The sequence below is a fragment of the Vombatus ursinus genome, unplaced genomic scaffold, assembly GCF_900497805.2.
Source record: "Vombatus ursinus unplaced genomic scaffold, bare-nosed wombat genome assembly UNPS02014772.1, whole genome shotgun sequence".
NCBI lineage: Eukaryota > Metazoa > Chordata > Mammalia > Diprotodontia > Vombatidae > Vombatus > Vombatus ursinus.
In genome coordinates, this window is record NW_020954550.1 from 1,321,780 (window position 1) to 1,340,123 (window position 18,344).

The 18,344-nt window shown below is 36.8% G+C and overlaps 1 protein-coding gene across 1 annotated transcript in view; it reads left to right on the forward strand.

The window, feature by feature from the left end:
• Positions 1-18,344, forward strand: part of IQGAP2 (IQ motif containing GTPase activating protein 2) — a 340,576-nt gene that overhangs the window by 41,993 nt on the left and 280,239 nt on the right. Inside the window, exon 2 of the mRNA XM_027863404.1 lies at positions 18,184-18,283. Within this exon, the coding sequence (XP_027719205.1) occupies positions 18,184-18,283 (100 nt within the window). The remainder of the gene's footprint in view (positions 1-18,183; positions 18,284-18,344) is intronic.

Sequence of the window (18,344 nt, forward strand, 5' to 3'; positions counted from 1 at the left end):
AGGATGATGTCGCCTGCGACAGTAACAAGGAAGGCAGGAGGGTGTGAGGACTTAGGGGGAAAGATAATGAGTTGAGTTTTGGACATGTTGAGTTTCAGATGTTTATTGAACATCTGGTTTGAGATATCTGAAAGACTGTTGGAGATTTGAGATTGGAGGTCAGCAGAGAGATTGAGGCAGAAGAAATAATTTTGAGAATCATCGGCATAGAGATAGTAATTAAATACACGGAAGCTGGTAAGATACTACCAAAAGGAAGTATTATAGTATATAATGTGTTTATATATATATATATATACACACACACACACACACACACACACACACACACATACATATAGTATATGTTGTATATGTGCTATATGATATTGATATATATGTATATATAATGTATATATAGATATGTGTGTGTATATTTATGTGTGTATATATATATAGTATAGATATGTGTGTGTGTGTGTGTGTGTGTGTGTGTATATATATATATATATATATATAGTTTAAGGCTTATAAGTGCTTTGCATATACTATTTGATTTGAGCCTTAGAGCCACCTTGAGAGATATATGCTATTACTTTCCTCATTTTCCAACTGAGGAAACTGAGGCTATGAGAAGGCACATTTCAACTTAGCTAGCAATTTGAATTTGGATGTTTCACATTTCAAGGCTATCACTCTATTCACAATGTCTTCTAGCTATAGTGGAAGGAGAAAGGAGGGAAATTAAGAAATTTTTCAAAAGACTTGACAGCTGATAAGAAGTACAGGGATAGAGAATGTTCAAGAATTATCTTGAGTTTTTAAACCTGGGTGATGAGGAGCAAAGTGATGCTATCAGTGAAAATAGGGAAGTTAGGATTTATAGGTAGGTTTTGATGAGGCAGGAGATGAGTTCAATTTGAGGGTATTTTGAGAATAAATGATAATTTTTCTTTATATTTTTGGATATCTGGTAATAGTCTCAATGCTGTCTTCCTCTAGCTACAGTTTACAGACAGTTCATGCTTTACGTAAATGAACTATTCCATTCTGAAGACTTCTATGTAAAGCTACTTAATGTGAATTTGCCCCTATCCATCCACTTCACTTAGCCTATATAACAAAGGCATACACAAAACAATACTTTCATACAGGTGACAAAATGTGTATACAGACATATTAAATATTTTACATGGTAACAAACAGAATTATGAAATGAAAAGTAAAGTTAGTGATAAAGCATGCACAACACTGTACAGTAAAGTTAATATAACTGTGAAGTATGTTGCCCCTTCCCCCACCCATTGCACTTAGCCTTTATCACTGATGGTTGCCTCTGAAACTTTTTTTATGATGCTATCAAGAGAGATGTTTGGACAGTAGCTCTCTTTTTCCCCATCGTGTATCTGACAATAGCAAGAAATACTATTTTTAACTAATCTTTGAACTTTTAAGAATCTTAAAGTATTTGGACCCATCTTTTCAATAACAGAAAACAAATTGACTCAAATGATGAGATGCTTGTGCCAGCTGTTTTGTTGTGAAACCTCACAAATACAGAATTGGGGAGGCATGGCTAGAGACCAGTTCCTCTGTAAAAGATTTGGTGGTTTTAGGGACCTGTAGGCTCACTATGTGCCCGCAGTATGACAGGAGACAAAAGAAAGAACAAAAGCTGTTGCTATCTTTGGTTGCATTAAGATGCACAGAATATGCAACTAGCAACATAATAAATAGTTCTGCTATCATCTTTCCTAGTCAAGCTGAATCTGAAATACTGTTTTCATATGTAAGTATTATGTTTTAGGAAAGACACAGACATGTTGGACATGTTTGGACGAAGGCAACCAAGATTGTTAGGTGAGTAGACGATGTTCCAAATGAGGTTTGGATCAAAGTAAATGGGGCTGTTTAGTCTGAAGAAGAATTAGGTGAGACACGGTAGTACCCTTCAAATATTGAAGACTGACTTATGGAAGACGAATTGGACTTATTCTTCTTGGTCTGTATTAGAGGGCAGAACAGAAAGCAATAGTGAAAGCTGGGAGAAGCGGATTTAAACTTGATATAATGAAAAACTTGCTAAAAATTAGAATTTTTCCAAATGTAGATTATATTACTGTGAGAGGTACTGGGTTACTTTTCATTGAAGGTTTTCAAGCTGAATTGTCACGTATGTCTCATGTCTAATTATAACCAAAGAAAACTGGCAGCCCCCAAATCCTTGTTTAGTCTGACTAAACAAGGATTCCTGCTGACAGGAAGAGGTTTTGATTCCTTCAGGGAGACAAGAGATACATCCCTGCTTTGGTGTGGGCTGAGGAGATATGAATACTAAGCTCATTTGCAAGGCCTATGTGTGCAAGACAGATTAATCATTATTGGTATTGCTTACCAGGCAAATGCACATTTCCATTAAGCAGAGAAGCATAATTTTATATGCATATCCTTAGGTCTACTTAGATAAGGCCTTGAGGTCCAGGTGCTAGCTGAGTCTTGGCAGGACCAGCCTTCTATAAGCTGACTGGCCCCATGAAACAGGGGCTGACCTTCATAGCACTTATAGGTGGGGTGCTCATGCTTTGCTTGCTACAAATGGTCATGTCACATGTGGACATTGATTCCTTCCCCCTCAAGATACTTACCTATAAATGATCATGAACGTGAATTCTCAGAAAATCATTTCTTTCTCTTTTGTGTCCCCTCATGCTATTCCAGCATTATAGTGTTCAATTTCAGTGGCACTGAATTGATACTTACAGTCTTATTACATAGTAAGGGAAGCAAATTTTGTTGGGGTTATATTTTATTATTTCTAATTGTAAGGCACTCAGAGGTACTTTCTAGCCCTCTAATCTTTTGCCAACATTTTACACCTAGCTGACTATTAATAAAAATAAATTTCCATAGACATTTGGTTCTATAACTGTGACTGGATATGTAGAACATATCCTGGCGGAGGCCCTAATGTCTGTGTAGCAGGAACAATGACTTAAATTCTGAAGTTTTATTTGAATCCTCTAAGGAACTCTCATGCAAGCTGAGAAATTGGCTGACTTCTTGGCTTTGACAATAGACATGTATCTCCTGAGGATTTAAATAAAGTACTATAGTCCAGTCAGCAGCCAAGAATGTGTACAGATGCCCAAAGAAAAACAAATATTTGAAATTGAAGCATTTTAAGAGGAGTATGTTTTAAACAGATAGGTACAGTTGTATTCAATTTTCTTTTGATGGAGTTCCAGATTAAAGAAGGCTTGTTCTTTGGAAGCCTTTTGGTAACTTATATTGTTTTTCGGTAAGATAATTTATTTAAAAACTTAATATTTTAAAAGCACATGTTCCATAGTCAGCCGGAAAATACTGTCCATTCGCATCCATATGGAACAGATGTTCCTGCATGAGAGAGTTGTTCCACAAGTATGTTAATACAGCCTTGAAAATAGTCTGCAGAAAATCACCAGGCCATACAGTTCTCTTCAACATGAAGAATTTACTTCATTCCTAGCTATACTAACCAATGTACCCTCATTGCTCTGTTGTTCAGCTCATTAATTCATTCAGTAAGAATTTACGTAGTGAATGCTATGTTCAAGGTGCAGTGTTACCTTCCCCCATCCCTACCTTTAGTATCTACAGACATCCCATCAGCTTCACAGTTCAACTTTCAAAATATACTTGAAAACCTCAAAGAGTGGTGAGAGGCTACCACCCAAGGGAGCTCCACCCATGTGGCAGCCGCAACAGCAACAGCAGCAGCAGCAGCATCCCACCCTCTGTTAGCAACACAAAGCAGCCTGCCCTCAAAGTGTTTCAGTTCTCCATGTGACTAAATGAAAACTGTACACGTAGTAAACACACCAGTGTTCTCCATAGTATGAGATTTCCCCAAAACCAAATATGTTGCCCAAAATACTACTTTATGAGTCTGAAGAGTTTTTTAGTCTCAGGATCTAGTCTGCTCTGTGACTGAACCATATGCAAGTATAACTTATAGCTGCTTACTCTGTGTTCTTAGCCTCTACAGATCTGTATAGTGTAATATATTCAAGAGCCTTGTTTTTGGCAGTGATTTTAAACTTGACTGTCCTGTCTGATTTGTTCATTCACGCTGACTAACAAGCAACATATGTTCATGCTAATGGTGTCCTTCTGTTCTACATCATAGCCACCTATTTAAGTCTGTATATTAGTAAAACCTCCCCCAAACCAATTTAGTTTTAAAAATCATTTGTTCTGGTAGATCCCGTTTAGAGTAGAATGCTTCTGTGTTTTCTTCAATTTTTAAAACCTGTCTTTATGCAAATCGATACATTTGTATTTACTCTTTGGTGTCTTGCCATACCTAATTCACCTCACTCCTCACCCTTGCCTTCAGAAGTCAGAAAATTCATTGTTTTTTTTTTCTGTCTTCCTTCTCTTTCTTCATGTCTTCTCTCTTCGTCTTCAATCTGTTGCTCGATCCTTCCTCTACATAATTTTACCAGGAATCATATCTATATTAAATCTTCCGCCTCCAGCTAGTGTCTTCATTCAGACTTGGATCAACTCATGTAACATATGGACTCCTACACCTCATCGCATCATTTTCTAACCCGTCTTCTCCTCCAGTGCATCCATCTCTTCATTAATTTTTTGGTGTTTCTTCTTGGCTTTTGTCCAAGCGACTCATCAAGGGTTTCAAAGCCTTCTGCCAGAACGTCCCTGCATCAATCAATTGCCTCATCCTTCAATACTTACTTTGTTCAAGCTAACGTCACTCATTTGGTCTTTTCTTCCATACTTGCCTCCATCCCCACTTATAATATCTATTAGTTAAACTATTCATCTTTCAAAACCTCCTCTCCTTTGTACTGAAAACTTATCTTGATCAAGGGGTGGTGAGAGCCAACAACCAAAGGCAGCTTAGCACGGACCTTCCTTCTTTCTACTGACTTCTAACAAGAAATTGACAGTAGTGGAGGAGCCTGTGAACATCATCAGTACGTACACGGGAAAAGAAAAAACATCATCACCTTTGGATAATTAGAACGCATGCTTACAGCGTGTATTTGAAACAAATAGTAACTTAATAAAACGTTGCGTTTTAAAAGCCTTATCAGCAGATAAGTTGGGCTCTCCCTGAGTTTAAATCTGGCCTCAGATACTTACTAGCTGTGTTTCTGGGTAAGTCGCTTAGTCCTGTTTACCTCAGTTTCCTCATCTGTAAGATGAGCTGAAAAAGGAAATGGCAAAGACACCTGAGTGGTTTCCAGAAAACCCCAAAGTTGGATCACAAAGAGAGTCAGACAGTGCTGAAACAACTGAACAACAAAAATCTCCAGAGAGGCAATGTGGTATATGTGACACAAAGCCAGCCTCAAAAGCAAAAGGACTAGAGTTTAAGTACTATCTCTTGTCACTCTTGTCTATGGTAAGTCGCTTAATCTCTCAATGCCACAGGCAACTGGTGCTGACCCACTGACCTGACCTAAAGGGAGTTTGGTATATGGAACTCTCAAGTGAGAAAACAATGAGATCATCAGTCCAGTCACTCTCCCTGTCCTGAGCCCAGCAGAGTAAATCAGCATTGTGTGTCTGGAGCCTAGGTAGGGCCAAAGACAATCATATATAGCCTTAATCATCAACTTCCAATTTGTGGACATATGATAAACATACATGACGGAACAATGAATATAGATTAGTGTTATATTGTTTGGTCTTACATCTTGAATTAAATGTGATTTTTTCTTTAACTGCAAAGAAGGAACTAGGTACACAACATTCAGGGGGTTTGGCAGCAAGCTAACCTTTTGACTCCAAGGGGGACACCCCAGAAGGCAGTCAAGGAGCTGTGTACTACTTGGAGGTCTTTAATGTAAAATAAAAATGATCATTGCAAGCACAGCTACCTCCTCTGGGTGCCGGGTAATGCTCCTCAGTAGTCATAAGTCTACTTAAGAGGGACCAGCTTGTTTGCACCTCTTACCTAGATATATTCTTTTTTTTTTTTTTGGCAAGGCAATTGGGGGTTAAGTGACTTGCCCAGGGTCACACTGCTAGTAAGTGTCAAGCGTCTGAGACCAGATTTAAACTCAGGTCCTCTTGACTCCAGGGCTGGTGCTCTATCCACTGTGCCACCTAGCTTCCCTCAGATACATTCTTAAGCTCAATTTTGGTTTCTTGATTTGACATATTTCTAAAAATTAGTTTTGGGGTGGAAGGAAAAGCATTTGTGATAAAGTTTCCCGTTGGTCCCTAGCAACAGTTGTAACAGCATGATGAGTGTTTCTTCTAGAGGTTATAGGCTAGTTTGAATGGCAAAAGCATTGAGATTTCTGACATATAAAGAGGCAGCTTGGTTCTGTGGGAAGAGTTCTAGAATCATAGCCTTGGGTTCAAATCTCAATTGCTGTTGACAATCTTTATGACTTTGGCTCAGTCGCATAACTTTTATGGATGTGTATATTTATTTTTTTGGTTACAATTTGAGTTCTGAGCTGTTCTATTTTTCTACAATTTGAGTTCTCTTCCTCCCTACCCCACACTAGAGAAGGCCAACATTTGACAGAGATTTATATGTGTGTGTGTGTGTGTATATATATATATATTATACATATGTATCTGTATATGTGTATATATGTATATGTATATATGCATGTGTATATGTGTGTATGTGTGTGTGTATGTATGTGTGTATACAAATGTGCATATGAAACCATACAGTACATACTTCCATGTATCAGTTCCTTCTCTGGAGGTAGGTAGCATCTCTCTTCATAAGTCTTTTGTAGTTGATTTGAATATTCATATTACTCAGAATACCTTAGTTATTTACAGTTACTATGAACAATATTGGCGTTACTATATACAACATTCTCTTGATTCTTCTCATTTCACTCTTCTTTATTTTGTGCTAATCTTTCCATGTTTTTCTAAAAATCAACCTGCTCATCATTTCTTACAGTGCAGTAGTATTTCATCACAATCATATACCACAGCTTGTTCAGCCATTCCCCAGTTGATAGGTATCTCCTCAATTTCCAGTTCTTTGCCACCATAAGACAGTTGCTATAAGTATTTTAGAATACATAGATTCTTTTCCTTTTTCCCTTGGGAAAACAGACTCAATTGTGATATTGCTGAGTCAAAGGTTTTATAACTCTTTGGGTACAATTCCTGTGTTTTGTAAAACACTGGTTTTAGAACTCTTTGGGTATAATTCCAGAATGCTGTTCAAAATGGTTGGATGAGTTCACAGTTCCACCAACAGTGTAGTAGTGTCCCAATTTTTCCACATCCTCTCCATTGTTTGTTATTTCCCTTTTCTTTCATTTTAGACAATCTGATAGGTGTGAGATGGTACCTCAAAGTTTTTTAAATTTGCATTTCTCTAATCAATAATGATTTAAAGCATTTTTCCATATGACTATAGAGAGCTTTGATTTCTTCTTCTAAAAACTGCCTGTTCATATCCTTTGACCATTTATCATTTGGGGAATGACTCATTTTCTTATAAATTTGACTCAGTTCTCCATATATTTGAGATATGAGACCTTTATCTGAGAAACTAGCCATAAATTTTTTCCCCCAAATTATCTGCTTTCCTTCTAATCTTGGCTACATTGGTTTTATTTGTACAAAACCCTTTTAATTTAATGTAATCAAAAGTATCCATTTTATATCCCATCTCTTACTTATTCATAAATAATTCTCCTATCCATAAATCTGATAGGTGATATGTTCCATGTTCTTCTAATTTACTTATGATAGCTCCCTTTATGTCTAGGTCATGTATCCATTTTGACTTTATCTTAGTAAATGGTGTGAGATAATGGTCTATACCTAGTTTCTGCCAGACTATTTTCCAGTTTTCCCAACAATTTTTTTTACCTATTAGTGAATTCTTATCCCCAAAGCTTAAATCTTTACATTTATTAAACACAAGGTTACTATAATAATTTACTACTTGTATACCTATGCTATTCCACTGATCCACTATTCTGTTTCTTAGCCAATACCAAATAGCTTTGATACCTACTGCCTTATAATACAATTTAAAATTTGGTAGTGCTAGACTTCCTTTATATTTTTTCATTAATTCCTTTTATATTCTTGACCTTTTTCAAATGAATTTTATTATTTTTCTAACTCTATAAAATAAGTTTTTGGTAATTTAATTGGGATGGCATTGAATAAGTCAATTGGTTTAGGTAAAATTGTCATTTTTATTATATTGGCTTGGCCTACCCATGAACAATTTAAATATTTAAATCTGATTTTATTTGTATAAAATATTTAAATCTGACTTTATTTGTATACAAAGTGTCCTATAATTATGTTCATATAGTTCCTGGGTTTGTCTTTGCAGGTATACTCCCATATATTTATATTGTCTATGGTTATTTTAAATGAAATATTTCTTACTATCTCTTCTTGCAGGGCTTTGTTGGTGATATACAGAAATGCTAATAATTTATGTGGGTTTATTTTATATTTTGCTAGTTTGTAAAATTATTGTTTCAACTAATTTTTTAGTTGAATCTCTAGGATTTTCCAGGTATGCCATCATATTGTCTGCAAAAAGAGAAAGTGTTATTTCCTCATTGCCCATTCTGATTCTTTCAATTATTTTTTCTTCTCTTACTTCTATTTATAGCATTTCTAGTACAATGTTGAATAACATTGCTGATAATGGACATACTTGTTTTACTCCTGATCTTATTGAGAGGGCTTCTAACCTATCCCCATTACAGATAATGCTTATGGATGTTTTAGATAGATACTTCTTATCATTTTAAAGAAAAATCTATTTATTCTTTCAAGTGTTTTTAATGAGTGTTGTATTTTGTATATAATCATGTGCTTTTTTTTTGTTGTTGCTTTTGTTATTGATATAATCACTTATGTTAATAGTTTTCCTTATATTGAACCAGCCCTGCATTCCTGGTATGAATTCCACTTGGTCACAATGTATATATAATCTTTGTGATAAATTGTTGTAGTCTCCTAGCTAGTATTTTATTTAGATTTTTTGCCTCAATATTCATTAGTGAAATTGGTCTATAATTTTCTTTCTCTGTTTTTACTCTTTCTGTTTAGGTATCACCATCATATTTATTTCAAAAAAGGAGTTTGGTAGGATTCCTTCTTTACCTATTTTTCCAGATAATTTATTTAATATTAGAATTAGTTGATCTTTAAATGTTTGGTAGAAATCACTTCTAAGTTCATCTAGTCCTGATACTTTTTACTTAGGAAGTTCATTTATGGCCTGTTCAATTTCTTTTTCTAAAGTAGGTTTATTTAGATATTCTATTTCCTTTTCTGTTAATCTGGGCAGTTTATATTTTTGTATATATTCTTCCATTTCACTTGTTAAATTTATTGGCATATAATTGGGCAAAATAACTCCTAATAATTGCTTTCATTTCATCTTCATTAGTGGTGTATTCACCCTTTTCCTTTTTAGTACTGGTGATTTGCTTTTCTTCTCTCTTTTTAAAAATCACATTAACTTAATGTTAGGGCTGGGCTCTGCTACCAGGATGTGGGGAATAATGTCTCGGGCTTCAGGTTTTTTCATGCTGTTTATTGTTTCAGAGCTCTACATTGGGGTCTTTGACTTGTTTCTTCCAATGTGTTGTGATGTTACATCAGGTGCAGTAACTACTTTTCTGGCTCATACCTTAGTGTAAGAGTGATCTCAAGCACTTCTCTCCACCTCTGAGCTGTGAGCAGGGCCTCCAGCCCTGCTGCGTCCCTGTAGCTCTTTCAGCAAGTGTCAGCTCACCCCAGTGCCCTAGAACCAAAACCAGGGACTTGGCTCTCCTGCAGGTGACCACAACCAGCAGGGCACTGCCCCTCTGTGACTGCACTCACTAGATCATGCTCACTTCTTACCTGCAGCCACACTGGAGACCACATCCAACCAATGCTCCAGCGAAGTAGCCCTGCAGTCTTCCCCCATCAGCCACAGGATTCCCAACTCCCCCATGAGGTGAAAGTTTCTGAAGTAGCACTGAGATAGCTGCCCCCAGGACTTGCCATTTGTTTACAGGTAATATCTGCACTTTGCTTCTGGTCAGATCTTTCCTAAAGTCCTCCCAAGTTCTCTTAGGCTGGACAACTACTTTACCCCAATTTTCAGTTATTTCTGCTGCTCTAAAATTCACTTTGAGGCATTATTTTAAGTTGTTGGGAGGAAGAGGTTTGAGAGAGCCAGATATTTTCCCTCCTTATCCTGCCATCTTCCCATAATTCCCTTGAAATCTCCTTTTTTAAAAAAAAGAATCACAATAACAAAAATTGCCCCAAATTTTTTATGGCACATATAGAGACTACCTGTGATTTACTGGTTGGTATAGGGAATTCCCTGGAGGGGAAATTCCCTCTACTAATGCAAGTCAGCACCCTCTCAGCAACTTTCCATCTTAGAGAGTTATCTAGAGCAGAAGTGTCAAACTCATGATCAGTGGGTGAATCAGATTAAAATGTAATTGGGAAATGTTAAAGAAAATAAATAAAAATACAATATAAAATAGATAATGTTAATTTGTGGTTTTCTAAGTTAGTGTGCAGCCTGCAGGGATCAATTTCTATTTGAGTTTGATACCGCTGACATAGAGGACTTAGAGGTTAAGTGACTTTCCCAGTGTCACACAGCCAATATAGCTTTGAGGTCAGCTCTCCTTCCTTCTCTCCTGCGCTCTCTCTCTGTCTGTCTGTCTGTCTCTCTCTCTTACTCTTGTATGCCCATGTGTATACACACACACAGCATGTATATGTACATATGTTTATTTGTACATGCATATTCCCACATGTGCATATGCAGTAGTACACACATGAATATGTAGTATTGCAAACAACAAACTCTGAGTTTAAGAAAAGTTGGTTTAGATAAGCATTTGATCATGTGACAGATTTAATACTTAAGATTTAGTAGCTGTGAAATACTTTAGAAAGCTGGTGTTAAGCCATAGCATATCAAATATCAAATAACTTCATGCATTGGCTTGCTGCAATCTGTGTGGCTTTTATACTCTGGGTTTCATATGCCTTCTTTTCATTTTCTCAGGTCCTTACAGCATAGTTGTGTTCCTTTTTGTGTCTACTCTGCTTGTGCAATAACCAGATGAATAGTCTATAAGTGTCACCTGTTTTACATGTGGGGAAATAAGTCCCTTAAGACTACTTATAGAAATTCTTCATGACCTCAATGAAGATGAAAAGTTTCCTTATAGAATAAGAGTTTTAATGGATTTCAGAGGACATCTAGTCTTGTCTGTAGCTGAATGGGAAATTATTCTAACACAGGTGTAGGCAACCTGTGGCCTCGAGGCCACATGTGGCCTTCTAGGTACTTAGGTATGGCCCTTTGACTGAGTCCAAGTTTTACAGAACTAAAAGGCCACATGTGGCCTCGATGCCACAAGTTCTCCACCCCTGTTCTATAGCAGGGTCCTCCTAAAAAGTGGTCCTCCATTCTACTCACAGGTAGTCTCTCTATGTGCCATAAAAAATTTGGGGCAATTGTTGTTACTGTGATTCTTTTTTTAAAAAAGGAGGTTTCAAGGGAATTATGGGAAGATGGCAGGATAAGGAAGGAAATTACCTGGCTCTCTCAAATCTCTTCCCGCCAACAACTTAAAATAATGCCTCAAAGTGAATTTTAGAGCAGCAGAAATAACTGAAAATTGGGGTAAAGCAGTTGTCCAACCTGAGAAAACTTTAGGAAAGATCTGATCAGAAGCAAATTGCAGACCTCTAGTGAGAGGGAGCCCATTCCATCCCAAGGGAGACTATATCCCTTTGGTTAGTTCCAATTATTAAACTGGATATAAAGAAAAACTTCTTAAATTAATCACTTGGCTCCTTCTACCCATTGTCCCAGTTCTGTTCTCAGGGCCAAGCAGTACAAACTTAATCCTTCTTCCACATGAGATCCTTTCAAATACTTGGATTCTGCTCCTCCATGCCCCCTAGTTTTCCTTCACCCTATCCTCATTTATCCTGGACTCAAGGATAAATGCCATCTGGTTTCCCTCCTGTTGGTTTCCCAGTATCCTTTGGATACTCTCCAGCTTATTAATGTTCTTCCTAAAATAGGCTGTCTAGAACTGAACATATTACTCCAGTGTGTTCTGATGAGAGTATAGCAGGAGTATCATCTCCCCATTCCTGATTGTATGAATCTATTAGTGCAACCTAGAATAGCATTAACTTTTTCTTGGCCATATCACCTTGTTGACTCGTGTTAATCAAGTTTGTAGGTCATTGAAACCCCTATTCCTCACTCCCTCAATGAATCTATCCATCCATTTTCCATCTTGTACTTGTGAAGCTGATATTTTGAACCAAAGTGAAAAACTTTTTATTTATCCCTGTTAAATTTTACCCCAGATTTCAGCCAGATGTTCTATCCTTGTCAAGTTCTTTTTAGGTCCTAATTGTGTTGTCCATCTATTAGCTATGCATCCATCTGGGTTTATGTCATTGGCAGATTTGAAAAGCATGACATATAGTCCTTTATCCCAATAATTGATAAAATTATTAAACAGAGCAGAGTCAAGATGTAGAATCTTAGTATGCTTCATTGGAGACCTCCTAGGTTGGAATCAAACAGTTAATTACTACTTTTTTTTTCTACTTAATAGTATTTTATTTTTTCCAATTACATGTAAAAATAGTTTTCAACATTCATTTTTGTAGGATTTTAAGTTCTAAATTTTTCTCCTTTCCTTCCTTTCTCTCCAAGATAGCAAACAATCTGATATAGATTATACATGTACAATCATGTTAAAATATATTTCCATATTAGTAATGACTACTTTTTGAGTTCAGCCTTTTAGCCAGTTTGGGATCATCTATTTGTATTATTGTCCTGCCTGTATCTCTCCATTTTTTCCAGAAGAGTAGTGCACCAGGTATTTTGTCAAATCTTTTGTTAAAAATTAAGTTTGCTTAAACCAATCCCCTGAACTACCAGCTTATTAACTCTGTCAAAGAAAAGTTACTTTGGCATGGTCTGTTCTTGATGAAATTATACTAGTTAGTACTTTGGATGATTATCATTTCCTTTCCTATTATCCCTCTAAGAATACATTCTAAAACTTTGCCATGCATTAAAGTCAGGTTCCCTGGCCTTGATGTAAATTCCATACTCTCCACTACTTTGAAAACTGGGGTATTGGCCCTTTTTTGATCCCATGGCACCTTTTCTTTTCTGTTATTTTTCAAATGTCACTGGCTTGGTGATCACATCTGCCCTGCTTGTATTCTTGTGCCCCAGTTCCTGTACTGGTCCTTGTGCTTCTGATTGGTGAGTCTTCACCATTTCCAGGCTGACCAAGATATGCATGCTGCTGTTTCCTTGCCGTCGTCACACTGTGACAACACTATACCCTCGTTTTTATTCCTTTCCCCCTGTTCTTTCGGTGTCATGGTGTAGTTTGCCTGCATCCCAATACTTGAACTTACCAAGGGCAGCTAGATGTTCTCTTTCTGTTTCCTTACATATCTTTAGCCGTAGCTACTGGTCCAAAGATAATTCTCTTTTTTCTATTTCGTTCATCTGTATTTCTAAAGAGAAATTTTCTCTAATGATTATTTTTAGCTAGATCCCAGAAATTTGGGTGTATTGTCTCATTATTTTCATTCTCTTTCATAGTTATTCTTTTTTATTATTTATTCTTTGAGCCACCCAGTATTCAGGATATCATTATTAAGTCTTCATTTAGGTCTTTATCTTTTGTTTTCTTTGTCAGTTACAATTTCTCATGGTCTGCAAATGCTTAATTTTTCTTTTCTTTATTTTAAAATATATTTATTTGCATTTTCTGTGTCCTAGCTCATGGTCTATTTTTGAAAAGGTACCATGTTCTGAAAAAATATGAATATTCTTTAATGTCCCCAATCAGAAAGTATCATTGCTCTTTCAGGTCTAAATTCTCCAAGTTTGTTCAGTTCTATATTTTCCTTTCTGTTCCAATTCTCCTTGGGAGAGAAAACAGAAGAAGCAAAGAAAGAGTTATTATGGGATGATTAGTTTTGCTTTTCCTCTGTCATTCTTAAATCAGGTTGTCTTCCTTACAAATAAATTATTCTTAACTTTGGTTCTATAATAGATAGCTAGAGTATACTTCTAATAACCCAAGTTGGAACATTCTCAATTTTTAAAAAATAAAATTAATTTTGAGAATTTAACTTTATTTTTTGAAACATACCATATCTTTTCTTTTTTGAGGGGTGAGGTGATAGGCAAAATTAATTAAGCATTGCAATTATAGTACATGGTGGTATATTCTTAATGCTGGTTGAGAGGGGAAATATATTCTTAAAAATCCTATATTCTTCAAACTTCATTGCTATTTCACCCTCACCAAAAGCTAGACTAGTTCACTCACTGCCTGTAAAACTATAAAGAGGCTTGATAATTTGATCTTTGAACAATGAGTTTAGTTTTAAAATATCTTTATTACCCAACCCCAGATTGCCCTACTAACTTGACATTGTATGAGGATTTGTTTTGTTTCATAGGGAACATAGTTTTCTTATGTCATTTATGTGGAATTCTAAATACTATGTCTTTGGGTGGGGAAGAAGAAAAAAGTACAGGAGTGGAGAAAAAACACTCCTGAACATCGTGAGGTGAAAAATAATCAATTAGCCCTTTAAAAAAAAGAGTCAATAAAGAGCCACCAAAGTGGATGCTGTTCTTGATAATAAAGCCAAGTGACCTGCCTGTTTGACTTTCACATTTAAGGAAGCCTTAACTAACTCAAAACTTATTCAGAATGGGCTTGGATTTAGGACAACTTCATTTTTGGACAAGCAAATGAAGGATATATAATGGGTCTTGTCTAATACAGCATCTTCTAAAATGCAATTTCTATTATATAAATATTTAGGAATATTGAAATATGTTTGCATATTTCAGTATTTTTGCATGTGAATGAGTCGCTGCAACTGAGGTCAAAATTTTCTCCAGAGAAAAAAGATATAATCTTACTTTGTAGTTTGCTTATACAGCTAGAATTCTCTTGTTGTGAACAAAAGATTATAGGTTTTACAAAACTAGAATCTGCACTGATTGGAATGGTGGAAATGGAGGAGAGGGAAAGAAATATCTGTCTTGGAAAGCAGCAGTGGTTCTATCTATCATTTCATTTATTGTGAAGGAAAAGTCACATTCTGTGATCTCTGGAGAGATACACACTAACGTCCTCTGAATGATCAAAATTGCTATAAGCATCAGGAACACTGAACTCACTTTTCCCTTTGTGATTGGAGGAAGATTCTTGGAGATAGTGGCATTTAAATTGGGCCTTGAAAGATGGATGGTATGTTGAATATTTCTCGAAACATCAATGACCAGTATAAGGTAGCTGGTTTTTCTAACTTGAAGTCTTTTAAATCTCTAAGTTTTAAGTAAAATCTGATGCTTCATGAGATGATGTTCAAAATCTCTAAGAATCAGAAATGAAAATGGAAACAACTCTAAAATCCCACCATATCCCATCAACATGACAAAGACAATAAATTCATTGTTGGTATGGTTGTGGTTAGACAGCTACACCATTACTTCCAGCAGTGTGTTCGGTATGGGGAAAGGAAGGCATTATAACAATAACATAAGGAACCTCCACAAATTCCCTGACAGGTTGGATATAGTTTGTAGGACTTTTGAAATTTATAGGACTGCAGAATTAGGTTGTATGATTCATTGTTCTAGAAGTTGAAGTCAACCTTTTTTTTTTTGGTTAGGCAGTGGGGTTAAGTGACTTGCCCAGGGTCACACAGCTAGTAAGTGTTATGGGTCTGAGGCTGGATTTGAACTCAGGTCCTCCTGAATCCAGGACCAGTCCTCTATCCACTGCGCCACCTAGCTGCCCCCAAAGTCAACCTTTTTAATGTTAGAGCTAGTATTTACTGGAGAGAACTAGTCCAACCCATCATTTTATGGAGATAACACTGCTGAGCAATGAAACGAGGTCAGTGGAACATGTTTCTTTTCCAAGTAGAGGGGGAAAGGAATGAGCATTTATGAAGCACCTACTATGTGCCAGGCACCGTGTTAAGTGCTTTACAAATATTACTGCATTTATTCCTCATAACAGCCCTGAGAGGTAGATGCTATTATTATCCCCATTTTGCAGTTGAAGAAACTGAGGCAGAAGAATTAAGTGACTTGCCTAAGGTCACATAGCTAGTAAATTTTGGAAGTTGAATTTGAACTCTGGTCTCCCTGTCTTCAGGGCTGGTACTCCACCCAGTGCAACACCTACCTACTAAGTGATGATTTTAGTTTGATCTGTCTCCATGTTCCTCCCCCTGCACCTCCCCTCCCATCCCTTATAATCACAGTTGTGAGCTGACTAGCTCAGGTGAGTGGACATAGGACAGGGAAGTTAATTGCCAAAAACAATGCTGTTGTCTTCTTTAGCAAAATACCCCAACTAACCACAGAAACCCAAATCTATCTTAAGCTTATCAGAGTTGTCATGGAGAATGGCTTGATGAGGTGAAGGAGACAGGGACTTTTTAGAGGGAGTAGTCCCTTATTTGCTAGCACGTGTACATTGAGTTGCTCATCTGGACACCCTTGCCCAAGAGGGGAAGCATAAGGAAGAAATGATGCGGTGCTGTCTTTTTTATAGAAGTGAGGTCTGAGGCACATTTGAATGAGACCCAAGTGTAAGAAGGTATATTATTAGGTTTTATATTGAATTGAAAAGAGTGAAGTAAAAACAATTCCTGGTCACTCTCTCAGCTACTAGTCTGCTGAACACTCTTGCTCTGTGCAGAGATACCAAGACCTGGAAAAAATTAACGTTTTTTTTTTAAATAGGAAATCAAGAAGGGTAAGAGATCTCGGGATTAAGAGTGAGAAGCACATAGAAAAAATTAAAAGTTAGCCTTAGGTCTTTGGAGTCAAGTAGAAGCTGGGTTCAAGTTTGACAGCTACTGAGTCTATGACCCTGGGCAAATCCTTCACCTCTCACTGCCCCCATACAATCCTCTAAGATTCTACTTTGTTTGTTGAGGAAGTTTCTTACCAGATATTCCCTGCATCAAATCACAACACAGATCTGGTCCCAAAAGTGTGAGTTTTACTGACTTCCTGAGGAAAAGATACTCCCCAGAGGAATTAAAACAAGACACTGAAGGAAAGAAAGATTTGAAAGTATCTTTGCTTAATGTTCCACAACTCTTATTAAGTGTTTCCTGAGGAGACTATTAGGATCAGTGAAATGAGGTCCTTGCTTCCAGGTTATGAACTAATAGCTTAACCCTTAAATTACCCAAATGGGACCTACTCAAAGGCCTGTGTTGTTGTTGAAGCTTAACTACTTGGCTTAGGTCTTTCATTTCTTCATGGACAAAATGACTGACCTCCAAGTACCCTTTCAGCTCTAAATCTATAATCCTATGTTTATTAACTATTATTTTATAAAGTGTGCTGTAGTAAATAGAGAATTGGTCTGTAAGCCAGGAAGGCCTGGTCCCAAGTCCAGTCCCATAGTGCCCTATGTGATCCTGGGCAAATCACCTAACCTCCCTACCTCAGTTTCTTCAACCTGGATTAGTAGAAAGAATTTTGTCACTTGTGAGTTCCTTATATCTTCAAAATCACAGATCCCATCCACTATTATAGTAGCATAAATAAATTAATTGAAGCCTCCTTCAGCTCCTGTGGAAAAGCTTCTATGAAGCTGCATCTTTCTCTGATAGGCACATCGGGCAGCTAGGTGGTGCAATGGGTAGAGTTTCGGGCCTGAAGTTAGGACGACTCATCTTCCTGAATTCAGATCTGTCCTCAGACACTTACTAGCTGTGTGACTCTGGGAAAGTTACTTAACCCTGTTTGCCTCAGTTTCCTCATCTGTAAAATAAACTGGAGAAGGAAATGGCAAACCACTCTAGTATCTATGCCAAGAAAACCCTAACTGGTCTCATGAAGAATTAGACAGGATTGACAACAACAATATACTCAATTTTTGCCCTGCTTTCTGTGTGAAAACAAAATGATGCTATAAAATTTCAATGGAAATCTTATGAAAGGTTAGTTAGAGCATCAGTAGTCAGCCTTTGAGGGTTTAGGATCAGAATAACAATAACATCAGCAAAAGCTGATTTTGAAAACAAACTGTCAATAGTGCTTTGAATTTAGGTTTAAAATGTGATTTAATTTATGTCTCATATGATGTCTTTCTCTACTTACAGCTATTGTGGATGATGAAAGGCTTTCTGCAGAAGAAATGGATGAGAGGAGACGTCAGAACATTGCATATGAGTATCTATGCCATCTAGAGGAAGCCAAAAGGTAAATTCTTGCTGGTGTGTGTGTGTGTGTGTGTGTGTGTGTGTGTGTGTGTGTGTGTGTG